The 26,986-nt window shown below is 37.9% G+C and overlaps 1 protein-coding gene across 2 annotated transcripts in view; it reads left to right on the top strand.

Annotated features, from left to right (window-relative positions):
- The window catches only part of usp53b (ubiquitin specific peptidase 53b), a 40,796-nt gene extending 13,998 nt beyond the window's left edge, over window positions 1-26,798 (top strand). Inside the window, exons 7-17 of one of the 2 annotated variants that reach the window (XM_056265112.1) lie at window positions 2,172-2,318; window positions 3,417-3,566; window positions 6,779-6,947; window positions 10,551-10,655; window positions 11,492-11,611; window positions 13,751-14,405; window positions 14,486-14,550; window positions 22,611-22,677; window positions 23,484-24,295; window positions 24,898-24,982; window positions 26,453-26,798. In XM_056265112.1, the coding sequence (XP_056121087.1) occupies window positions 2,172-2,318; window positions 3,417-3,566; window positions 6,779-6,947; window positions 10,551-10,655; window positions 11,492-11,611; window positions 13,751-14,405; window positions 14,486-14,550; window positions 22,611-22,677; window positions 23,484-24,295; window positions 24,898-24,974 (2,367 nt within the window). In that variant the 3' untranslated portion in view covers window positions 24,975-24,982; window positions 26,453-26,798. Of the gene's footprint in view, window positions 1-2,171; window positions 2,319-3,416; window positions 3,567-6,778; window positions 6,948-10,550; window positions 10,656-11,485; window positions 11,612-13,750; window positions 14,406-14,485; window positions 14,551-22,610; window positions 22,678-23,483; window positions 24,296-24,897; window positions 24,983-26,452 lie in introns of both variants that reach the window. The other variant, XM_056265111.1, reaches the window with a different exon arrangement.
- The last annotated feature ends 188 nt before the right edge of the window (window positions 26,799-26,986 follow it).

Below are 26,986 nucleotides of genomic sequence, written 5' to 3'. Positions count from 1 at the left end.
GAGTGTTGCAGGAGTAGTAGAAGCAGTTGTAGTAGTGTCAGAGAGTCAGAGAGTTAGAGAACTCTCATTGGCATTGTCGTTATTGTGTCATATATGTGTTAGGGCTGTATATTATTACATTATATCAGGTTAGAATACTTATAGTATATTGTTATTAATAATTATAGTAGCTATATAATAGTCTTGTTATATTAATTAGATAACATTATTTGGATTACTTTGGATTTTTGGATCTGGACTGGACTGCTTTTTATTTTGGACTGCCCTTTTGAATTTGTTTGCTTTATGCGACTCTTCCTTTTTCCTGGTAATGGAGCCAGCAATAAAGAGGAGATCCTCCCCTGTCTGGACTCAACAGAAGCATCAGTATCCTCATTTATACCAACTGGCACTGGCATTTTTATGTTCCCCTGCATCCTCTGTTCCTTGTGAAAGGATCTTTTCCAAGGCTGGAGAGGTTTTGTCCAAAAAGAGGAATCGTCTAAACCCCAACACACTTGAAACATTTTTTGTTTCTCAATAAAAATCTATAATAATCCTTCCTTCACCCACCCCAAACTGCAGTGTTGCAGTTTGCTCCTCTATATCCCCAGTCCCATAAGCACAACACTGGACTAAAACTAGTAACCGTTCACTGCCCAAAATGGGGGAAGTCCGCTCAGGTCATTGGTTTAGAATTAATTAATTTGTCTGTTACTTCTTTGTACAGTAGCTAGGTGTCACTAGTGAGCAATGTGAGAATGAAGCTTCGAGTAATGACCCTTTGGGTGAAGCAATGGGCTTCACCCAAAGGTGTCAGTGGTTCAGGAAGCCTCATTTTGCCATCACTACCTGCAACGACTCCACTGGAGGCGAGTAGACGAACCCAAGTGCAGCTTTATTTAAATACAAACATGAACAAAATACAAACTAAACAAAGACTTGACGTCCTAAACTTAAACAGAAACTCGCCTCCAGCCTTTGCACAAACAATACTCGACAAGAGACAATGGTAACATGAGGGCTATATTATACATGAAGACTAATGACTTAACAAGACACATCTGTGAATAATCAACTATGAACCAATGAGAACATGACACATAGACAATTGAGGAACCAATCAGAACAAGACAAATGAACCAGGGAGCACATGACAGGATCATGAAGGGACCAGGGAATCACATAACAAACAGTCAGTCAAGTCAAGTCATCTTCATTTATATAGCGCTTTTAACAATGGAGATTGTTTCAAAGCAGCTTTACAGAGATAAACACACAATTTACGGTAACAGAGATTGTTTTGGCTTTATAGCGATTTTTGAGTAATGTTATTTCCAGCTAAAGTTGGTTGTGATTGATTCACTTCCAGCAAAATTATCATTTGTTATTACATTAGGGGCCACTAAGATGACGGCGTTCTCTCTAAACAGACTTTAAACGTGAACCTGTGACCTGATGGCGTTCACATGCGCATTAAAAATGTATTCTATAGTTATATTCGTTTGAATATGCACAGGTTTGTAATTTCCCTACAAAACCATGCCTAAACAAACTACTTGTCTTGCCTATACATTTGATAAAGAATTTTGTTTTATTTTATCACTTCGGGGTAAGCGAACCGGATTTTCAACAACGCTTTATCCGTAGAGTGGGAAAGGGATCCTCCATAGGGAGAGGATAGTTGACACTTCAGCACTGCATTGTCATTGGTTCCAGGCGAATCTCCTTCGTCAGATCTGGATACGGCCTGGATCCAGCAGGCTGTGGGAAAACCTCGGGATAGACAAAGACACTAAAGTTAGCGTAGATGCCATTCTTCTTATGATGTAACGAGTACATCAGGACTGTTCAGCAAGAAGCAGGAAGCTTCAACAGGAAGCAGGAAACATGACTAAGGCAAAATTACAAATTAGAAGACATGAAAACATAAACGAACCAAAACCCAAACCAACGTGACACTTCCGTTGTGTGAATAATATGTAATCATGTAATCAATAAAAAAGTAACTGTTGTCTGATAACGATTATTTTAAAACATAATATAATTTAATTACAAGTACTTTTTTAAAAATCTGTAATCAGTTACTGCAAATAAAACAGTATTATTATACTGCATCAGCATGCCTTTGTTTGACATTTTGCTCAGTGTAATTTGATCTGTAATTTGTCATTTTATCTTGTGCATTGCAGAGTAACTGTGGGCAGAGTATAAAAATCCGACGTGTGCTAATGAACTGCCCAGAGATTGTCACCATTGGCTTTGTGTGGGACGCTGAACAGTCTGATCTCACTGAAGATGTCATCCGCTCTCTGGGCCCAAACCTCAATCTTTCAGGGGTGAGGTTCAAATCTCTCTGCACGACTGTAGCTGAGTGATATGCATACAAGTTCAAAATGAACCATCTATTATGCATTATTACTTGAGTTAATATCCTCTTAGGTTCGTGTGGTGTCTGGAACAGTAACTATCGACTCTAGAGCAGTGTCCAAAAGTCTCAAAGTTTCTCTTTTGCATTTTTCTAATTGATTTAAAAATGTTTAATTGGAAATTATGTAATTTACTTAAAGATAAATGAAAAAAATTAATAGGAATGTAGAATTCTTTAGTATTTAGTACATCTCACTTTTGCTGATATGACCTCCACAAGTTTATGCAAAACATGTTTTGGGAATGTTTTAAAAGCACATCGTGGCCATTTAATTTAAGTGAGAAAATGAATTAGTACATCAAGGCCACAATTTAACTAAAACAGAAGAACAATTGAATAAGTTGTTGAATTAATTCTTAATTCGTGGCCACGATATATTGTTTTTTCTCCCTGTTTTAGCTAAATCATTGCCATGTTGTACTAACATGTTGCACTAATTTGTTCCCTCGTTTTACTTCAACCGTGGCCATGTTGGACTAATTCATTTCCTTTTTTTAATTTAGTTAAATCAGGGGTGTTCAAACTCTGTCCTGGAGGGCCACTGTCCTGCAGAATTTAGCTCTAACTTGCCTCAACACACCTGCCCGGAAGTTTACATGCATACATTTAAATGCTACATAGCCGCTTGCAAATATGTGATGCTAAAGTCAGCCATCTTTTGCCATACTCCCCTCTGCCATCCTAGACCTCAGTTTCCTCTTCAGCAGTCATATGAGTGCTGCAGGCCAATATCACATAATGTCTAGGTCACTACACTAGAGGAGACATCACAAACCTTGACACAATATGACAAAACCATCCAGTCTGAACCCCCTGAGCTGGAGGCAGTTTAACCTGTTATTTTGATTTTGAGACATCAAAGTCTGTAGATGGGATTGCAGTTCTGTAGTAGACTAAATGTGACACATTGTTAAGCACAATGCCTCGAAATATCTCCAGTCTTTCATTTTCTTCACTCTGAGAGTTTTAAATGTCAGTTTGACTGTTCTCTCTGTTTATTCTTCAGCTTTTTTATAGAGTCACTGATGAAAATGCCAAGAAAAGAGATCTCCACCTGGTGGGAATGATCTGTTACTCTAGTCGACATTATCTAGCATTCGCTTTTCACACCAAGTCTTCCAAATGGATCTTTTTTGATGATGCAACCGTGAAAGAGGTATTTAACAAAAGAACACACAGATTTTTATACATCCAGTATAAGTGAAATAGTGTTGGATGAGTGTTGGATATGGGCTGTTAAATGAATTATTGATGGTTCAAACACCACAAGGGTTGATCCATGAGATTCCACCATTGTGTTCTTGATCATGGCACTTAACATCAGCTTGCTGCAGAGAGAACTTGCATTTACTGTAAGTAACATTGGTTGAAACTGAAAGTTTTTGCTAAATGACATCAACTGTATAAGCTATATACTGTATAATGTAATATCTCAAAATATCTCAAAAACTACAAATTATCCAACAGATTATTCCAGACTTAAGACTTCCAACAAATATCTGATGCATTTTTTAGATTTATATTGCAGTTTGTCTTCGGAAATCATACAGTCATTGGCACAGTTATTGTTATTATTGTGTGAACAGATTTTTTTTTTTTTGCAGTGGAATGACTCTTTTCTCCCTCATACCAAACATCTGAGCCTCATACCCTGCTTTAAATTTTAGTGGAGTATAGCACCTGAGAATTAATTCCTAAAGCACTGCAATTTACTATTTGCAGATCAGGGAGAAAGCCACAAGGTAACCACTAGAAACAGCTAATTTTTATGTCAGTCATTTAAATATATAAGGACTAAAAATACATAATTCATTCACATTTAGATAGAGCCCTGCACATGACATGTGGGGGGGAAACAGGATATCATGACTAATTAAAACTTTGTCCCACAACTTATTAATTCATACCCTTGTTTTAGTTAAGGTGGCCATGATGTACTAATTAATGCCATCATTTTAGTTTAATAGTGACCATGATATAACTAAATTAAAACGAGGAAACAAATTACATCAAGCTACATCAATCACCTCTTTGGTATATAGTATAGGGTCTACCATACATGGTTTTGGTACTGTTATGTAGCTTTTTTTTTGGTATAAAAGTGGATTCAGATGTGGACATTTTGTTAGTGAATCTATTTTTAGTTGAAGTAATTGTAATTACCGGAATGATAATGAGGTGCATACTGATTAAGATAAGCTTAGTGTGCTGAGCTTAGTGAAGAGTTAGAACAAACACAGTCTCTACGTGATGTGTTTTGTGTGCTGTGTTAAGGCAGCTAACAGACGGTCGCTTAAGCCTGTCTGCTTCCTGGCCTGAGGCCCAGTGAGTCAGATAGGCCTATACTATTAAGATGATTTAACAAATTTAAGAGTGGCATCTTCCTATAGGCGATGGAGTCATTCTCTCTTCAACAGGCCAGGTCAGTAACACTTTATATTACGACCCGCAAACAACTGCGTAAGTAAACCGAAATTACGGTGTACGTTTCTGTAATTATAGTGTACTTCCGTGTAGGTATAAGGGAACAATATGTTAAGTTTTGGGTAATAAAGGGGCAAATTATTTATAATGTAATTATTTTAAAACTAACAGGTACCTATTCTGTTAATATATTCCAGGCAAAAATTGTACGTCTGTTGTATATAAAAGTTATCACATTTCTGGCAAAATATGTTCTTGTGCAATGTAGTTCCAGGGTAATTTTGACATCTGTGGGTTGTAAATTAAACATATACAGTATATATATATATATATATATATATATATATATATATGTATATATATATATATGGCTGTATGTAAGCACAGTATGATCACAATTTAATTTATTGGCTTTTCTTACTAAACTACTTAACGTTAAGGCAAAAAAAATAGTTTCTGCTATGATTATAATTTAGAACGTACCATGTAGTACTTAGTACTTACCTTATCACATTGTATTGCAATGACACTTAAATGTCAGGGCAAATATACTGTGTAATTAAAACGTTTTTTTATTTATTTTTTAAAAAAAAATTATAAGAGTACCTTTCTCTGTAATTACTGTGCAAATAGTGTTGTTTCATATTGTTACATAGTAAGTAGTGTTTGTTACCCGTTTCAACTGTGTATTTACAGGGTAACTGTAACTCCTGCGGGCTGTAAATTAAAGTGCCGCTTGTTACCCCCTTGTTCTGTGTAGTTACAGGGTAAGTGCAGTAAATATACAATAAAAGGATCCCATTTAATTTCTGACTTTTATTTTGCTTACATACAGCCATATATATGTATATATATACTGTATATGTTTAATTTACAACCCACAGATGTCAAAATTACCCTGTAACTACATTGCACAAGAACATATTTTTCCAGAAATGTGATCAAAACTTTTAGATACAACGGTCGTACAATTTTTGCCTGGAATATATTAACAGAATAGGTACCTGTTAGTTTTAAAATAATTACATTATAAATAATTTGCTTGTATATCTGATTGTATCCCTTTATTACCCAAAACTTAACATATTGTTCCCTTATACCTACACGGAAGTACACTATAATTACAGAAACGGACACCGTAATTTCGGTTTACTTACGCAGTTGTTTGCGGGTCGTAATATAAAGTGTTACCGCCAGGTCTACATCACAATTATTGCAATTACGTTATCTCTGAATGCTGTTTTACTGTATTCTCTTGACACCATTCACATATTCACCACCTTTTTGAATAGGACCAGAGCAGATTACAGTGTCTGACAACATCTTTGCTAGCACACACACCTCTTTAAAATTACTATTTGGATTCCCCAACACGTAAAGCCAGATGTTATCAGTGCCATGAATAATAATAGCGAGCACTTTTAAATATGCCTCTGAAATAAGTGTCTGGGTCCTAGTTTGCATTGCACTGTGGTTGCAGATGCATCTTCTAAAAACTGCTGAAACACAACATCATCACACTTCGTATACAGCCAGTGCTGTAGGTTGAAATTGCGTTCCAGGGCAGTCCGAGTATGTGCTGGTACACAAGAAAAACGTGAGGGTACGCTATAGATTAAAATATAGAAGTGTGTACTGGCCCACTTCGAACACTGGGTACAGCAGCTTGTCACTGGGCACTACACTTAACGGGACATCTTTGTACCTTATTTACCTAACTTCATAGTAGTACCTTAAGTGTAAATATTACTACTCTAAGGTACTAAAATGCACTTTTTAGGGGTTAATAAGGTACAAAGTTGTGCTTTTAGGGGTACTTCCCCAGAGACAAGTCCCTAAAGGGACAATTATTGCACAATTTCTTTCAAAATGTGGTAAGCTCTCTGATATTTGAACCTCTTTTTATGTACTGACATATTCTTGTATCCAATATCTTGTATCTAGATTGGCTCCAAGTGGAAAGATGTGGCATCTAAATGTATCCGAGGTCACTTCCAGCCACTCCTCTTATTCTATGCCAACCCGGATGGTACTGCAGTGTCCAATGAGGATGCTCCCAGACAGACCACCATGTGGTCCCGTTATAACTCCCCCCTCAATGGGAAAGGGACAGGTAAGACTGCTCATCTTGTTCAACAGTGTTTAAACAGAGGATATGATCCAAAAAATTTGGCAGATGATTTTAAATTCTTTTGAATGAATTACAGGGTTTTTTGCCCTAATACTTGAAAACATACCTGTGTGGCTTGGGGTGTAATCTTTTAAAATATATATATATATTTTTTTCACTATTAGAGTTTTAATCTGTTGGACCCAACAACATCAAGTCGATTCCAACGTTAATAAAATAAATATTAATCAATCAAGTCATTTTTCTTCGATCATTATAAAAGTGTTTTTTATTATTATGAATGATCTTTTGTATGGAAATTAGGTACAGACCACTATTCAATTAGTGCTGAAATTGTGTTTTCGTCCATTACAATAGTCTGTTTGTAACTCTGATTTTGAGCACAAATCCCAGTTTTGCAGCAAGCATTTGCTGGGTGGATGAGTTGATTTCTGCTTGGGTTTCTGAACTCTACCAAGGACAGGGATTATCACCCACGCGCACTTTCTCTATCTCTGCCTTTCACTTTATCGCTCTCTCTCTCTTCCTGTCTGTCCTAATCCTTTCTCTCTGGCCTCTGCATTGCACAGTTATTCTCTTGTCCCCTCTACCGAATTTTCCCTCCATTCTCTCTTCCATTCTTGCTTTCCTCTGACTGATGTGCTAAATGGATATTCTCCCCAGTCTGTCGTACTCACAGAGTCCTATTGGAATGGGAAAGCATGCTTATTTTCCCATGAAAAACTGTAAGTAATCATTGTCTTTCTTTTCTTTTTCCTGTAAGTTCCAACGATTTTATTTTATTATTATTTTTATTATTATTTGTGTCAATAGCTGACCACAGAAGGGAAAATAATTTTTTCTTTTTAATTTTAGTATGTGCAGTTTTATGCACAGTGGGATGCAGCACAGAGCAGTGTTGTGCATGGGTAACTATTGCAATTTGTGCACTCAATAACTTCCCTCCGCTGCTGAACCTTTGTGTGTATCTTTGGTAGTTTCTCAGTCTTGAAAGGTCTTAATGAGTTTCCTGGATTTGTTCCTCTGGTGCTTTTGGAAGGATGTTTAATGTGCGATCTGTGCCAGCTTGTTCCTGTAGTCTCTGCTGAGCTCTGTACTTTAGACTGAGTTGGCAACACTTCTGCTGAGCAGGACACAGATGCTCTCTCGGTAGTGATAGACTGCTGCAGTGCCTTGATTTCATCAAAGTTGCTAACTTTTCACTTGCTTTAAATTCTGGGCTTAAAAACAACATTACCTATTAAAGTTTGGCTTTGAAAAAGAATGTTAGTCATGCATCAGTCAAATTAGTCATTACATGTTTTGTATGATTATATATTCAACAAAGACTTAGGCAGTACTTATAACTGTAAAAGCACTCCATTTTTCATCTGATGTCAAATTCTGTTACTGCATGGTTTTAAATAATTCCCCCTGAAAATTGTAAAGAAGTGCCAGAGACATGGTGTAGTGCAGGGTTCCTCAAATCTGGCCCTGGAGGGCCACTGCCCCAGTGACAAGCTGCTGAACCCAGTGCTCGAAGTGGGCCGGAACACACTTACTTTACCCTTGCGTACCCTCACTTTTAACCCTGGAACTCGATTTAAACCCTCGGGAGTACCGGCACCCTTTTTCCCACTTTGCGTACTGGCTGTATACAGAGTGTGATGATGTTGCTTTTGCATAGTTTTGCTCAAACCCTGATCAAACTCACCCACCTGTGATTTTCTAGTGATCCTGAAGACCTTGCTCAGCTTGCTCAGGTGTGTTTGATCAGGGTTGGAGCTAAACTCTCCAGGATATTGGCCCTCCAGGGCAAGATTTGAGGAAACCTTGTGTAGTGGTAAATGCACATGTTTCCTAGTGCACATGTTGGTGGTCTTGATCCCATTCCACCTTTTCACTCTATAATTTCCTGTCCTCGCTGTCCCTGTAAATTAAATTGGCCACGAAAAAAGCCAAACATTACAAGAACATTTTTAAAAAGTATTAATTTTATCATTGTATTATTATAGTAATCATTGGTGTGTTCTCACAGTCAGTTCATGTTTTGATCAGTTCATATTAGGTTTTGTGATTAAAGTCGGCATGAGCCGTAAGTTGCGATAGTCTTTTCTTCGCTGTTGTGACGTATATCCTAGTTGCTATTGCTGTGATCTCATGTGTGTCACAGTCTTTGTCCTCACTACACTTCCCAGAATCCCTCGTGTCTCCACACCTGAACTCACTCCCTCATTACCCACCTGTTCATTGTCATCGTCATCTGTGTCACCTGTCCTCACCTTGTTAGTGTTAATCAGTGTTTGTATTTAGTTCCTTCAGGTCAGTCAGTCCTTTGTCTGTAGTTAGTCGTGTTTAGCGTGTGTTATCCTGCCTGTCTGTACCTGCCTGAAGTTTCTTTGTAAGTAAAAGTAATTGCATTGGAGCTCTTGCCTTTTCGTCTTCTTCTGCCTGCACCACGCTGTGACAATGTGAGTGACAGTTTGTCCCACCCTCGTGCCAGTAAACATGTCATCAGAGAAGAGAAGAGAAGAGATGTTGCTGCAAGTGGGAGGGGAAGTTATTTCGAATCAAGATTATGAGGGTTTTTTGGATTGTTTGTTTGGTCTATCTCTCTTCAAGTTAGATTATATTATGATTAATGTCAATTTAAATCCAAAACATTTTCTAATGTTTTTTTGGTGGTTTTATTTGTTTGATTTATTATACAGTATTAATATGTGCATATCCACATTGCTCTTCATCTATGGGGAATGCAGTAATCCATGCACTTGTTTTTTCTCTCTTTATACATCTAGGGCGGCTCACTGTGTGTCCTATATAAGCACATAAGCAAGTTTGTCCTCTCTCTCTCTCCCAGCAGAAGTGTGCAGACGCAGCAGAGATGTAATATAGTTTAGCAGCCCGTCTCTACCCAAAGCTGTTTGAGTTGCAGATTGCATTGGTTTATTTGATTACTTAACTTTCTTTGGCTGAGATACAGAATCAAATCGTAAAGGTCTTTCTCTGCGAATAAACCATGAAAATAGGTCAATCTAAAGCAATATAGATAGATACTATTAAACTGTAGTGCATTATGATACTAATCACATTATATGCCCCTTGCATGTGTTATGACTAAATAAATGTTGTTGTTACTTGCAAATACTGTATTTTGCAAAAGATTACACCAGCCAACAGTTAAGCCCAGTCATCATTTACTATCCCTTGTGTCTTTCCAAACTCGTGTTTCTTTCTTATCTGGTTTGTCTTTCTTCTGTGGAGCACAAAAGGAAAAGTTTAACAGAATGTTCTCAATGCTCTTTTTGAAAATTATGACTTTATTTAACAATAGCAACATTGCAAATTATTGACATGTGAACACTAAATATAAATACAAAGTTAGAACTTAGAGTTCTTACAGTTTATATTACTGTATTACAAATTTTTTTTGTTGTATTTTTATTGTTTTGAAACACACTGAACTAAAATGTAAATGTGATTTTTCTACTTGCATAAATACTCTGCCATTGCAAAAGTTTTGTTTAAGACTGCATTTGAAAAAAAGTCTAATTGGATGTATACTTACCCCTGTGATTTCTCTCTCTCTCTCTTTCTCTGTTGCAGACACTCAGCTGTCAAGCTCTAAGAAACTGGACAATGTGAGTGCTGGTTCCCAACGAACAAATCAGGGATCCCACAAAACACCAATGCAATCCTCATCCAAGTCATGTAAGTCATCATCATTACTTTATTCCTGTACAGTATTTTATGCTTCTACGCAATGGTAAAAGGGTTACTCCACCTGAAATTAAAAATTTTCTCATAATTTACTCACCCTCATGTGTCCCAATTGTATGACTTTCTTTCTTCAGAAAAATAATCCTTTTTTGTGAGTCCATAACACAAGTGGATGAGTTCCTTAAAGTTGACGATTCAAAAACCACGCAGAACAACCTTGACGCTAATCCACACAATCCCAGCTGATGAATCAACATCTTCTGAAGCAAAATGATTGGTGGGTGTAAAAATATACTTTTTAAAAACTTTTTTATAATATTTTTAAATAATATTTTAAACTTTCTTCACTATAAACCATAATTTAATTCAACTGTCCTATGCGGGTTCCCCGTCACTTCTCACGTGAGCTTCAGAACACGGTTATATCATGCTTTACAACATGCTGATGTAGCGCTTCGACACTCTCATGAACCCACGTATGACAGCTGGAAGTGATGGTTTATATTTAAAAAAATATTAGTTTTTTTTCTTTCACACCCCTATTGTTTCACTTCAGAAGACATTGATTAATCAACTGGGGTCGTATGGATTACCATCACATTCACGTTGTCTTCATTTGTGTTCATTTTAAGAAATAAAGTCATATACAGTACATCTGGAATTACATGAGGGTGAGTAAATCGTGAGAGAATTTCCGTATCCCTTTAACTAAAGAAAGAAACAAAGTTTGAAGGAATTGCATTATAAAGATAATTTTCTGCCAAGAGTGAGAGCTCTTTAGAGTTGTGATCCTTCCAATTTCTGCCTTTTCAATGTCTCAGTTAAAGTGCTTCCAGAAAGTCCCAGCAAATTTCGAGAGTCTTCCAGAGATTTTTCTCACCGCGGAGGAGGACAGAGGAGAGAGAGTGAAAGAAGCTACCGAAGATCAGACTCTCTCCAACACAAAGGTATGCTAATAAAAGATACATATTTATAATGAAATATTTGCATTATTGAATCTAAAATGAATTATCATCCTGTGGACAGTAGCCTTTGTAGAGTCCATTATATTTTTCTCTATAAAAAATCCAACAGAATAATGCAGTTCTAATGATCATTTACTCAGAATAAGTGTCACAACAATTATGCTCTTTTTCACTAATGCGCTCATAAAATATATACACTTTAATCATATTATAATGTTAGTGTGTAGACCATACGCTTTTATTTTTCCCTTGTAGTTTTTGAATTTTGTAGTTAATGGAGATTTGTGTTGCACAATACGGTTTCCACTGGTAATATGCATCAATCATCCTCATGCCAAAAAAGAATAGCTAAACCTTTTTATGAGCACTAGAGCCCTTAACATAAGCTGATTTTAGAATTTTATTTTGCTACTGTAGTACTTTTTTTTTTTTTTTTTTTTTTTTTTTTTTTTTTTTTTGCTACTTCATGCATTCAAATTCTCATATAAAACCTAATTTCAGAGACATTTATGCATCTTTTGCTATGATGTTGAGACAGTATAAAAATATTTGTGTATATATATAAATATTAGTCATCATACATGTATATAGGCCTACATCTAATGGTGTTGATCAATCAGACATTTTGAATCTATCAGCTATTAATATTATTAACAATTTTTAAATGCTATTGCGTCCACAGAACTATCAAATATATATATATTTTTTAATTACAATGAATTAACTAATGATGAATCAATGCAATTTTTTTTTGCTTTTAGTGAACCTTATTACTTGTATGATTTTTTTTACAAATTGTTTTTCAGCATACACAGCCACTGTTTATTTAGTTGAGATAGCAGCGTACAGAAATTTTGTGGGAGTTGGAAAACATGAAAGAAGCCATGTGCTTGTTGCTTGTTTCAGCTGGGGGCGCTTGCTCTGACAGACGGAGCTTCTAAGGGCAACTTACACACAGGAAAAAAGTTTGAGTACTGGCTAACCTCCAAAATAACAGCAAACCATCTGTCCTATTAAACAGGCTGCAGAAAGCATATATCTGTTCAAAGAGGTTTAATATTCATGTTAAAATTAATGTAACCTTATGAATGACTGAGTCTTACTAGGTTCCACAGTTGTGTTTGATAACACTTTACAATAAGATAACATTAGTTAACATGAACTAACAATTAAAAATACTTCAAAAGCATCTATTAATCTAATGTTAATTTCAACATTTACTAATACGTAATTAAAATCAAAAGTTGTATCTGTTTATATTATTTAATGGACCTGAGCTAACAATGAACAGTTGTATTTGTATTATCTGAGATTAAAAAGATAATACTGTTAATGCATTATCATTAGTTACCATAATGCATTAACATTAGTTAATGCATTAGTTGAAGGTGCTCTAAGCGATGTCACGTTTTTTAGGCCAAAACATTTGTCACATACAGGAGACATCTCCTCACTATCCGCTAGCTGCCAAAACAAACTGCGGAAACCCGCTCCCTAACCCTAAAACATAACAAACTGTTCCAGCCAATAACCGACAAGAAGGACTTGGGGGTGGGGTTTGGGGTCACCCGACATCGCTTAGAGCACCTTTAATGCATTAACTAATGTTGTTAACTAATGGGACCTTATTTTAAAACCTTAAAGCATAATAATAATAAATAAAGACATAGAGTCCCCTGAAAATGTCTGATATCTCATACTTTTACATATGTAACACTTTAGAAGATTAAACTATTAACTATTTTTTACTAATTTACTATTTTACTAGTTTGTGCTGCTCTTGGTAGATTGTGTTGGTCATTGTGTAAATGATTAGACTGCGTCTGTGTTCTTTAATTTGCACATCAGCAGTAGATAGTTCACGCGCAAAACTTGCCACTCCTATCAGCGCATTTGTGGAATTGCTCTCTCTTGAAGAATATATCAGTTTGTTTTAAAATTTGACATGTAAAACTTTTTTTGTCAAATGCTTTGGCTTGAAAAGTGTATATTTGCAATCATGCTTTAAATTATATTATGTTATTTAAGAAATTCATTCATTTAAAGTAGCTTAGGTATCCAAATATGTTTTGGACCACTGTATATTTATATTTATGTTTTTTTTTTTTTTTCGTTTTTTAGATATTACATGTACTCTATCATCTTCTCCCCCTGAAAATGGTCCGAGGTTTCATTCTGACCAGAGACAGAGAACTCTCTCCTCACGAGTCTCTCGACCTGAGCATTCTTCAGTACATGTTCGTGTATCACCCCAGGAGTTGCGCTCAAACCAGGGAATGGCCACTGGCACCAGCCGTCACATTGATTCATCATCTCTCTGCCATCGTGGGTCCACAAATCTCCCTGAGCGTGGCAAGTCCAAGCCCTCATGGAGACCAGTGCGAGAGGTCCTGAATGTGGACAGTGTGCTGAGCGAACTAGAACAACGTCAGCAGCAGCAACAACGTGGGAGCCCTCGATGTGTCCGCCGTTTTGGCCATGAGAGAGGGCTGATAAAGGAGAAACAAAAAGGTCTGATGACTATTTACGAAGATGACTCTCGTTTGGAGACTGAAAGTCAAAGCTCCCAGGAGTCTCAGCGACAGATGATGGTGACCAGACCTAAAGGTGGAGCAAATGTAGCACAGCGGAGTGATAATTGGATGATCCAGAGGACAGAGTCAGGATACGAGAGCAGTGATAGGTTGAGCAGTGGTTCCACCAATCCTGACTCACCAGGTGTTGAGAACTTCACAGGCAAAGAGCTCAAACTCAGTGAAGAAGCACAGCACCTCAGGTAGGATAAATTAAGTAAAGACTGGTGTTAAGTTTTTCTTTGGATTCAGTTTTTCTTAATGCAGTGGTGTATTTTCTCAGGGATCAAGGCCATAATAATCAAGGTGACTCCAAAATGGAGGGAGTGCGTTCTCCGCTGTATCACAGTGAGTGTTACCCATATGCCATGGCGTCAAGTCACCTTTATTTCTATTATGCTTTATACAATACTGATTGTTTCAATGCAGCTTCACAGTAATATACAGGAACATAACAAAATCAATGATGCAAGCTTCTTTATATATGAGGCAAATTTAAATTCTGCTGTAAAGTAGCTCTAAAAAGTCAAAAGTTTCATTATTCAGCTCAAGTCAGTTCAGTTTGTTGATTCAGTTCAATAACTGTGTAAATTCCATCAATTATGAAATTAGTTAACCCTCTGGGGTCTAAGGTGTTTTTAGGGTCCTTGAGATGTTTGGACATGCCCTGATATTTGTGCTTTTTTCAGTTGCTTATAAACATATTAATGGCAAAGGTGTAATTACGTGAATGATTGTGAGGATCATGCATAATGCTCTGATTCACACCTGAGAAGACAATGACCTGCATAATGAGCCTTTCTCACAGGTGTGTCACTGAGCCACAAGAAAGAATGCAAGGACAAAAATATAATATATATATATTAGGGGTGTGAAGGTTATTATATAACCGTGAGACCGACGGTTATAGTTGAACACCGTCATTAGAACTCTATAACCGCCAAAACCGTGCTATTAAAATAGTTTTTACAAACATTTTTTATCATAGAGAATGTTGAAATACTAATATCAGCTTATGAGGGAAACGGAGGTGGAGTTAATGGTGCTTCGGAGGCTGAGTGCTGGAGATGATTCGGGAGAGGTCTGTGCCCCTTTACCGATCAGAACGCACGCTGACACGGAGTAAAGCCTTGTTTATACTCGATGCGTCCGCACGAGCGCAAGGTGCGCACGGCAAAAATTACACGTTGGGTGCGCAAGACCCCATTTCGCTTGGCTGTGTGCATGGTTTTTTTTGTAACAGCACGCGCGACGCCGCATCCAAGGATGAACGACTTAAAGCAGAATCTGCCCGAGCGTGTACGTCTCACCGCACCGGCACGCAGTTTGCGTGTCTAAATTGCAAAGTTCATTGCAAAGTTTTTTTTTTTACGAACCGTCATACCCGTCATACCAATTATGAAACCGGCACACCCCTTATATATATACTCACCTAAAGGATTATTAGGAACACCATACTAATACTGTGTTTGACCCCCTTTCGCCTTCAGAACTGCCTTAATTCTACGTGGCATTGATTCAACAAGGTGCTGAAAGCATTCTTTAGAAATGTTGGCCCATATTGATAGGATAGCATCTTGCAGTTGATGGAGATTTGTGGGATGCACATCCAGGGCACGAAGCTCCCGTTCCACCACATCCCAAAGATGCTCTATTGGGTTGAGATCTGGTGACTGTGGGGGCCCTTTTTTAGTACAGTGAACTCATTGTCATGTTCAAGAAACCAATTTGAAATGATTCGAGCTTTGTGACATGGTGCATTATCCTGCTGGAAGTAGCCATCAGAGGATGGGTACATGGTGGCCATAAAGGGATGGACATGGTCAGAAACAATGCTCAGGTAGGCCGTAGCATTTAAACGATGCCCAATTGGCACTAAGGGGCCTAAAGTGTGCCAAGAAAACATCCCCCACACCATTACACCACCACCAGCAGCCTGCACAGTGGTAACAAGGCATGATGGATCCATGTTCTCATTCTGTTTATGCCAAATTCTGACTCTACCATCTGAATGTCTCAACAGAAATCGAGACTCATCAGACCAGGCAACATTTTTCCAGTCTTCAACTGTCCAATTTTGGTGAGCTCTTGCAAATTGTAGCCTCTTTTTCCTATTTGTAGTGGAGATGAGTGGTACCCGGTGGGGTCTTCTGCTGTTGTAGCCCATCCGCCTCAAGGTTGTGCGTGTTGTGGCTTCACAAATGCTTTGCTGCATACCTCGGTTGTAACGAGTGGTTATTTCAGTCAAAGTTGCTCTTCTATCAGCTTGAATCAGTCGGCCCATTCTCCTCTGACCTCTAATCATCAACAAGGCATTTTCGCCCACAGGACTGCCGCATACTGGATGTTTTTCCCTTTTCACACCATTCTTTGTAAACCCTAGAAATGGTTGTGCGTGAAAATCCCAGTAACTGAGCAGATTGTGAAATACTCAGACCGGCCCGTCTGGCACCAACAACCATGCCACGCTCAAAATTGCTTAAATCACCTTTCTTTCCCATTCTGACATTCAGTTTGGAGTTCAGGAGATTGTCTTGACCAGGACCACACCCCTAAATGCATTGAAGCAACTGCCATGTGATTGGTTAATTAGATAATTGCATTAATGAGAAATTGAACAGGTGTTCCTAATAATCCTTTGTGTGTGCGTGCGTCCGTCCGTGCGTGCGTGTGTGTAATTGGTTCACAGTTGGAAACATCTCGAAAAAAATCTGTATTTTTCCACTTGTATTTTTGCTTGCAAATTGTATAATATCCAAAACTTTCTGAAAATACAGTATGTGAATTAACTACACAATTACTATAAATGTTTACCTTGGATATGTATCCTCTCCCCAAATTTGTCACTAATAAAACACAATAAAAATAATTTAAAGAGAAGGCTTATATTGAGCTTTTAAGATTTTGTTTACATCTACCTTGTAAATATATTCTTTGCTATTTTATTAAAAAGGTTACAATTACAACAACAATTAAAATTGTAACAATATTTCAAGTGTAATCTTTCTTTGTAAAAACTAAAGTATACATTTTATCATACGTTTTTCAAGGATTCATTAATTTAAATAAAGCCTACATTGGAACAAAGACTATAATAACTCTAAAAACAAAAGCTTATTTGATGTGGCAGTAGTCTACTTGCCAGTAAAAAGTTTATAACAACTAGTCAACAAAATGTTGTCTTTCATATTTCGTCTGTAACATAGGTATATCGTTGCGATCTCATAAAAGTGCGTATCTAGGCCTATAGCACATTTAATTTCTCGTACCAAAAATAGTTTTTGCGTGCATACGCAGTTTACGCGTGCATATGATACGCACATTATGGCGTGTAATAAACAAGCACTCCACACACCTAATCCTACCTAAGGGGTTTACAATGCATATCATTTGCACGCAAAAACTATTTTTGGCGTAGAGTGGTACGAGAAATTAAATTCGTGCTATAGATACGCGCTTTCATGAGATCGTGTTGTTTTTATGATATATTAGGGCATATAAATGTTAATTTGCAGTTTAAGTTGCTTATACAAAAACATTTTGTTTCAACATATTTCAGTCGATTTTTACTCATCTCAGTATAGCAATATAGTTTGGTAAAAGCTGTTCATTCACACACAGAAAGTGATTCATATTTAAACACTATTTTTGCGGTTTACATAGGCTATTCCATATCGCGATTACAACAAAGCACTTAATAAAAAACTTACTACATCAACTTGATCCGTTGTTGCTCCTCGAAATGAATTTAAACCAGCACTTCGGATGTATCCCAGCATTATTCCTCACAGTCTCGCAAGATGATGTAAAGTACTGTAATATGATTAAACTTATTGTGTTTTATCGAGTTGATATATGGGTGTTGACACATTTGCATGTATCGCCTCAGATCATTTGCGTTTGAATAGCGTGCGCTGTCCATGGGCGTGATCAAATTAAAAGATAATGAGCTGATATGAGAACGACTGACATCTGTTTATGTAATCTATATCAAAAGAGAGAGAACATTTGTTTTTGTTATGAATCAGACCTTTTAAAAGTACACACTTAAATGATTATAAATATATATAGCTCATGCCTGGGTGAATAGTATTTGCTGAGTTTTGTTTAAGTTTAGAGACGTGCTCCAAAAAAAAGTTCACGGAGACGGAGAGACCGAAAGCACACCCTGCTTATTTTCTTTATTTTACAAAAGCACAAGGTTTTGTTTCAATTTTAAGTAGACGCATAAAAAAGACATTCAACAGTTCACTTTTTCTTATTTATTAAGTCTGTATGACCAAAAATGATGGAGTATTTTAAGTATATTTTGCTGCTATGTGAAAAAAATCGAGCAAAGCGAGCTGGCGCGTTTGCCGACCCCAGAGGGTTAAATACAAAGTTCTGTCATGAAACTCTAGATGGCGCAGGCTAAATAGGTCCTTAACTTAATCTGCTTGCAATCACATCATTCTCTATAGGGCACAGCTGATTGGTTCCTTTATCAGTAGCCAATTAGCTTTCGTGCTCAACCTTTAAATATTTAGTTAGCATTTTCTGTGCAGCATGTTTTCAGAAACCCTCCACCTTCCCCAGCTCCACCTGTATAGATCTGCTATGGGTAATTCATGTATATTATATTGTACAGCAGCAGCATGTCTTAACAGAACAGACAGTTAGCAGATGGATAGTTGAGGCTATTCATCTTGCTTATGAGGTTTCTGGTCACCATTCGCCTTTAACTGTCAGAGCTCATTCGACTAGGAGTATAATTTTGGGTGTCTCCCTTCAAGACCTTTGTGATGCGGCGGGCTGGTCCTCTCCACTCACATTCATAAGGTTCTGCAACCTGGACCTGGGTGCTTCCCCAGGTTCACAGGTGCTTATGTCCTAGTAACGCTCTCAGTATATACAGGGACAGACACTTGTAAGCATGGCATTTGGGCATTATCGTTCCCAAAGCGGCATTGATGCAGCGCGTCTCAGGTTACATATGTAACCATAGTTCCCTGTGAAGGGATCGATATGCTGCGTCACCTTGCCATACTTTCTTCGTCCCTGTGATTGACTTGCTTCAAATAATTGAAGCTAACACCGGTCATTTTGGATGTGCTTTTATGCTTTCCGGGTCGTGACGTCACCCGCCCGTGACTTTCCGTCTCGCCATTGGACTAGATGACACACGTGCTTCAGACGCAATCACGCAGAGGCGTTCCCAAAGCATCATTGATGCAGTGTCTCGTTCCCTTCCCGTCTCAGTTACATATGTAACCCTCATTCCCTGAGGGAGGGAATGGAGATGTCACGTCGGACAAATTGGGATCTCGCCTGAGAGCCCAATTACCTTCGAGTGTAAACTAAATGAAACAATGGACATTGGCCTGCGAGATTTGCATCTCGCGCTTTGCCCCTCAGCGTGGGTATAAATACGGAATAAGATGCAATGCACATTCAAGTTTTTTCGCTGAGCCGGTGACCCGGCCGTTCAGCGGTTTGACGTCTCTGTTCCCTCCCTCAGGGAACGAGGGTTACATATGTAACCAAAAAGTCAGAACGTACAGACGAATTAGGATCCATAACAAAGAGTCACTATTGCTGCCCCTTTCAGTGCCCTGCATAAGCCTTTTAATCCCCCTGCACCTTCTGGGGTGGAAGATGAGACGGGGCTTATGCCGAGAGGGTCAATCACTGCTGTTCCGTATGACTTAGTGAGACTATTGGATAACACTTGCAAAGCCCCGCCACCCCGCCCCCCCCCCCCCCCCCCCCCCCCCCCCGTCACGTTTTGGAAAATGATCCTCGGAATCCACATCCTACCCGTAGGGAGGTATCATGTGAAAATTACACATATGGACTGACCATTAGGGAAGTGTAACATATGGAATGTCTTTGAGGTAGTTTCGGCCTAGTTAGGGGGGAGTCAACATCGGCAGGGACTCTGCCAAGGGAAAGACATGGGCTCGCCATCAGGGAAGCTGTACCGTGGAAGAATTCACCGTAGGGATCACAATATATGGGCACCTAGCCTAGCACAGGGGTCAACCACTGGGCATACTTACAAGTGTTAGGCCTGGCGTCGGACACTCCGCCTTGTCTGACTGCCAATGGTGGTGTTGGAGGAACTCAACTGGGGAACTCTACTGGAGCAGGATAGCTCACTTATCCGGTCTTTAGGAGTGGAATGATGCAGCACGCGAGACACTGAGCGGGATCTCCAGTGTTACTGGCTATTTGAAGTGAGCTCACGGAAAGATACCGGCACTACACAAAAGCTATAATATAGCAAATGTGTTGGGTGTTGCCCAGCCCGCAGCTGAACATATATCTGTTAGCGAGGCGCCTGCGCCAATGCCCAGGAAGAAGCAACACTTCTGGTAGAGTGAGCTCTCAACAAGGTGCCGTCCACGATCTAGTAACCTCTTCATGCACTTCCGGAAAGAAGTACCAGGGCGGAGCACTGGTAACCAGCACGAGCCGCCCCGAGAAACAAATCGTCCAACCTGGAGGGTTTGGGACACGGCGGAGGCCTCCACACGAACCAGACTCTCTCGGCGGCCCGGGAAAGCATAGTCGTCAGCTGTGGGTCAGGCTTGGGTAACGCTACTCTCCCCAAAGAGGACAACGCAGCCGAGTCTTCATCCCCGGAGGACTCAAGCTCACCCTCCGATGCAGTGATCGACATCGGATCATCCGGCGGAGCCCCGAATGAGACGACTGGCCCCCATGGGAAGGAACAGCACACTCAGCCGGAAGCTCCACAGCTTGCGGTGTGTTAGAGGAGTGGGGGGTCAGAGGAACCATAGACTTACCCGATGTGGGGCAGTGAGGTGGAACGCAGGGCCCCAACTTGGAAGGCATAGCATCCCAAAGTGGGGTCTGAGTGCGTGGTGCAACACTTACTTGGTTCAATGGTTAGGCAGAGGGTGCGTGAGGAGACGCTGCTTGCCCACTGGCGATAGAAGAGGTGGCAAGGCATAGCGTCGCGCACCGCCAACCTCTTGGGACCCAGAGTTAGAGGACACTGTTATTTTATTTCAAAATTGGGTACCGCTGACTGTGGGGCTAGTGGCGGAACAGAAACAAAACTCTCCATCCGGCCTTTCTCCGGGGAGGAGTGATGCGGTCACCATCTCCCGAAGAGCTTCTCCCTCCATTTCTTGGTCGCCCGTCTCGGGGCTACTTGCTCTGACGCTTACCACCTGGTTTGGCAGGGGCCTGGACGGAGTGGGCCACCCTTAGCTTGTTTAGTTTACACACGAAGGCTAATGGGCGCTCAGGCGAAATCCCAATTCATCGGTTCGTTCTGATTGTGACGTTGAACGTGACTGACTGAAGGGGAACTATCTACATTACATTTCATGAATCGGCACACTTCTTCTGTGGAGAACATCCTTTTTAATCCCCTTTCGTGGACTAAATACATATTTCATTCACAGAATGAGCATTTCAGGTCACAATTGGCACCCTGTAAAGTAGCATGTGCTCAAAAGGATCTACAAATGTTTTAGTTTGATCTACAAATGAAAGTAAGCTCCATCAAACCCCAAAAGATAGATTGGCATTTGGAGTCATTCCAAAAAACTGACTCATCTACGGTTTTGTCATGTTTTTGAATACTTTATGATTTTGCGCAACTGTAATTCTCTCTAATTCCATCATAGCACATGGTAGCATGCCAAAACTGAGAAAATCTCTCTCCCTCCTTCTATGAGAGCAAAAACAGACAGAAGCAGCTTAAAATTTAAAACGCATCGTACCATTAAAGAGTGTTATATTAGGTTGGAAAATGGGGATGTAGAAGGAAGAGAGAGAGAGAGGGAGAGAGATACATCGAATTCTTTATAATGCCTTAGTTGCACCATTGTCGATCAGTCTTGTGTGGCAGTCACAAAAGCAGCCCCTTGATATCTCTGTCTTTAAAATCTGCATGTACTATTTCCGAATCTTGGTTTCCCAGAGGTCATGGAATTTTAAATCCCATTCTTAGTAAAGTAAAAAAACACACACAAAAAAAAAAAAACCTGAAGCTTATGTGCCAGTAGGACAGCACACATTCAGTAAAAAGACAAAAACAGGAGTACAGAGAAAGTGAAAATAAAAAAATATCCTCAGTTGTAAAATGTTTTCTATAACTAATGCCTAAATCTTAGACTTAGAGCACATGTTGTATCCTGTGGCTTTATCCTCACATGGAACTCAGCAGGTTGGCAGGAAAGAGATGAATAGTCTATTTATAAATAAGTGAGTAGGATGTGTCCTAGTGAGTGTGTCTGTGCCCACTGTGATCCAGATAGGGGGATTTTGGCAGTTCTGTTCCTTTGTCGCTACACACCAATGGCAGAGTTTCAAAAATCCACCTTTTTAGGCTTCATTGCCTGTTGTTCTATGTTTTATAAAATAAATTATTGGTTTGCATTTTGTTTCCTCAGGTAAACATTTGGTTAAAATTCAGGGAAAGAACTCAGAACATCTCATGAAAGGCAGCCCAAGTTCAAGGTATTTGCAGGCTTTGCCTTTACACTGCAAATATGTTGCAATATACAGTTCACATTTATAAAAGCATTTTATGGTGATATTTGAATCACAGTTTGATCACAATAATAAAAAGACAAATATAAGAATATAAACCCTCAAAGAAAGGTTAAATGCAAATTAAAAATCCAGTTGATACTAACTTGTTTTTAAGCCTACAAATAATGCATTGACATTTGCACATAGGTCAATGACATGCCTCTATTTTTGTTTTAACCTTTTTTAAAGAAATGCATTAAAATGCAATTTGTACTATGACTTGAATACATTCTTATGTTTTTAATTTATTAATTAAAATGCATTTTTTAAAGGCCATAAAATAAAAATGTGAGGGTGATGTAAATGTGTTGATATACTAATGAAGAAAAAAGCCTCATTAAAATAATGTACTGTAATTACTCACACAAGTTATACCACATGACATTTGTGATATTTGAGTCATTAAATGCAAACTTCTCAAACATGTTTTAAATTTTTCGAAACCACATAAAATCAACATCTATAAACAGTACATTTACAAAAAATTGGCACGTTTGTTTTAAACTAGATTTTCACAAGACTCATCCGCCTCTTAATCATGGACACTTTGACTCCTTTACAATCAAAGTACATAGGGCAATTGTGTAACAGTCCATTTCTGTGTTTTTTTGTTATTGTTTGTTCATTTTGTTAGTTTAAATGAGACATTTCAGATATTTTCTTAACATACTGTATTATGTAAATATGATATAATAAGGTGACATCTAAATAAGAGTGTTCATGTTTCACAGAAGGAAGCTTAGATACTCATCCTGTGGTGCCAGGAAAGGGGGCTACGCAGAGAAAGACCCATCGGCCGGCGACCTTCAAGCAGAGCAACAGGAAGTTTCCATGCGATGGCACCACAGCCCAGAAAGCCCCCTTCTACGCCGCCTGGGCAAGATCAGCAGTTCAGAGTGTAACAGTTCTGATGAACTCACTAACCCTCTTTCAGAGCAGGAAGACAGTGCTTATCGTTCTAGCACCAGTGAAGTTGCTCCACACGAATCACCGGGTCCTAATCGCACCATTTACCCTTTGCAGCCGAGGGAAGAGTCAGCAATAGCTCCATCAATGCCAACTCATTCCAAACACGCACAGCGACCGATTGAGATAAAGACTCCACCCTTCCGTCCCAGAATTTTACAGGAGCCATCACAGACAGCTTCCAGAGCATCCGACCGTGGCGTTTCATCGTTGCACACCACCGCAGTACACAAGAGAATGGAAATCAATGGCACATGCCCAAGCTCATCAGATCTGAGCTCAAAATCGTGTTCTGACCAGGAAAGAGGGGAGCAGGTGTCCAGCCAGCCTGAGGAAAGATCTTGTGGATGGGATAAGCCATCTGCCTCAGTGTCTCCAGGATCTGGAGTAGCACTGACCACTTATTTCTCTGTGGATAATTGTATGACAGACAACTACAGACTAAAGTATCACCACCAGAGGCCGTTGCTCCTTTCCATGCCTGAGCCGAGAGGAGCTGTTAAGGACGGGAGAGACACGGGACAGTCAAGCCGCATAGAGAACCAATCTGAACGTGCCAAAAATAAGTCTGACTCCGGTATGTTAGAGCTCAGCTGAGCTGTTCATTCATTCATTGATATATTGCTATATTTAACAAGTTTGTTAAACCGGTTTGGGGTTGATAAGATTTTTTATGTTTTTGCTTGTCATGGCTAATTTATTTGACCAAAAAACAGTATACACAGTAAAATTGTGAAAAATTATTTCGGTTTCAAATAACTGTTTTCTGTTATTTATTTATCTTTTAAATTGAATTAAATTTACATTTATTCCTGTAATGCAAAATTCAAAGCTGATTTTTCAGCATCATTACTCCAGTCTTCAGTGTCACATGATCCTTCAGAAATTACTCTAATATGCTGATTTGGTGCTCAAGTAACATTTATTATTAATATCGAGGTTAAAAACAGTTGTGCTGCTTAATATTTGTGGAAAACCGTGATGCAATCTTTTGTAACATTATGAATGTCTTTACTGTTACTGTTGAGCAATTTAAAGTATCCTTGCTGAATAAAAGTGTTTCTTAAAAAAAAATTAATAATAATCTTACTGACCCCAAACCTTTGAATGGTAGTGCATGTACTTAGTTACTTACTAACTGTAGTTACTAGCTTAAATAAACTAAGTTGTCCTTTTCAGGCAATAGCATCAATAAGCCCACTGCTAAATGGCACCCTGTCACTTCAAAAGGGCTAGATGAACATGGATATTTGTGAAAGTTATGGTAAGTTCTCGCCAAACCTTCAGATATTGTTTTAAACTTTAAGTACAATGCTACAAAAATGTGCAATATTATTAAGAAATGTACTTATTAACTCTTAAGACTTAACAATAAACTACTAAAGTTGAACCATAAGATAATTGTTTATTAGTGAATGCAATAGATAAAACAAACTAACAACGTGCAATACAAAAAATAACATTAATCTATCATGAATGAACAATGACCAATAACATATTTATAAACAACTGTTCAGTTCTAATTCATGATATAACTGATGCTGACAAATGCTTCTTTATAAAGTAAATGATTTATTTAATCATAATGGCTGTTCTAAATAATTATTCTCTACTTTACTGCATTTTTATTTTGTACTCATACATTTGAATTGCTCTTAACTTGAAATATTTGAGTATGCTAATTCATACATTTAACTTAAAAGTATCATGTAATCGCAATCTTAAATATTTGTAGTAGTGGAAACATGGCTAGCTGTAAATAGCTAATTCAGTAAATGCTAACTTGTTTAATGGTAACACAATACTTTTATATCATTAGTATAGCTTAGCAATTGCTGAATGAGTACAGCAAAATATAACATTTAACATACCTATTCTCAAACCAAGCTCATGCTCCACTTGTCACCATGATGGTAAACCCCCCAAAGAACCCCACATAACAAACTCTTCTATATTAGCATAGCAAAACATTAAACCCTACTAAATCTGCACTTAACATTAATCTTGCACACACAAAAAAATGATATAACACTTAATTTTACCATTTACTCTCCCTTTTGAATGTCATGGCAAATCATGCCATAGGAAATAGGAATTTCAGCCCAGTTTCAGTTAAATTTAAGTTTCTAAATTAAAAGAAACAAGTTCATAAAACTAAAAACAATTAAACAATTCGGATTACTTAATGTGTCAGTTTTGTGACCTCAAAAGAAAAAAAGTTTTAAATACTCATAAAGGTTAAAAAGATCACCTTTAATCTTAAAGGTTAAAGATACTGGCAGATTAATTTGTTACCATAGTTTGTTCATAATGAAATGAAATTATTATGCATTAGGTAAAAAAAACTTAAAATGTTACCTAAACAAATAAATGAAATAAAATAATTGTAAGTACTAAAATGACTAAAAGGGAAATAAATAAATAAAAACAAAAAATATAATTGTAAATATTTGAACAAAAATTTAAATGGAAACTGAAAATTTAAAAGCTAATTAAAAATATGAATAAATACTATAATACTTTATTAATAATACCAAAAAAAAAAGAATGTTCTATTGCCTATTCAGCCATTGATTGACTATTACCATTACTAACACTGAATAGTCTAGTTGCAATATTAAGTAATTATAAAACTACAATAATAAAAGAGAATGAATTGATGTTTCCAGATATTTGACTAGTACTTTATGTATTTAAAAACAATGCAATAATAATAAATCTTCTTTGTTATTAGGTCCTGGTGACCCAGTGAGAAGTAATGCAAGAGAATTGCCAAAGAAGTTAAACATATGGATTGTTTTTGTACTTGTAATTAAAACGTATTTGAAACTGAAGGAAGCGTAGGAGAGATTTGTCCTTTTGTACACTCTTCCTGTAAATTGTGAAGTTCGAGTATCTTATGATATCCACAACAGCCATCCACAAGAGGGCAGTATGCACTTTGGCTTAAATCAGTATTTGCTTGTGAACAGGAATGACCATTTTATGCTGAATATCAAATTTATTGATTATCTTTTACTGAATTGTGACCGATAATACAGTACTACCATTCAAAAGTTTTAGATCGGTAAGATTTAAAAAAAAAAAAAAAAAAATGTTAAAAGAAATCTCTTCTGCTCACCAAGGCTGCATTTATTTGATCCAAAATATAGCAAAATCAGTAATATTTTGAAATACTTTTACAATTTAAAATTACTAATTTCTATTTGAATATATTTTAAAATGCAATTTATTCCTGTGATGTTAAAGCTTAATTTCCGGCATCATA

The sequence above is a fragment of the Rhinichthys klamathensis genome, unplaced genomic scaffold (genome assembly GCF_029890125.1).
Source record: "Rhinichthys klamathensis goyatoka isolate OS25496 unplaced genomic scaffold, OSU_Roscu_1.1 h1tg000229l_1, whole genome shotgun sequence".
NCBI lineage: Eukaryota > Metazoa > Chordata > Actinopteri > Cypriniformes > Leuciscidae > Rhinichthys > Rhinichthys klamathensis.
The sequence above is the reverse complement of the archived record's forward strand: the minus strand, read 5'-3'. Positions and strand labels throughout refer to the sequence as shown.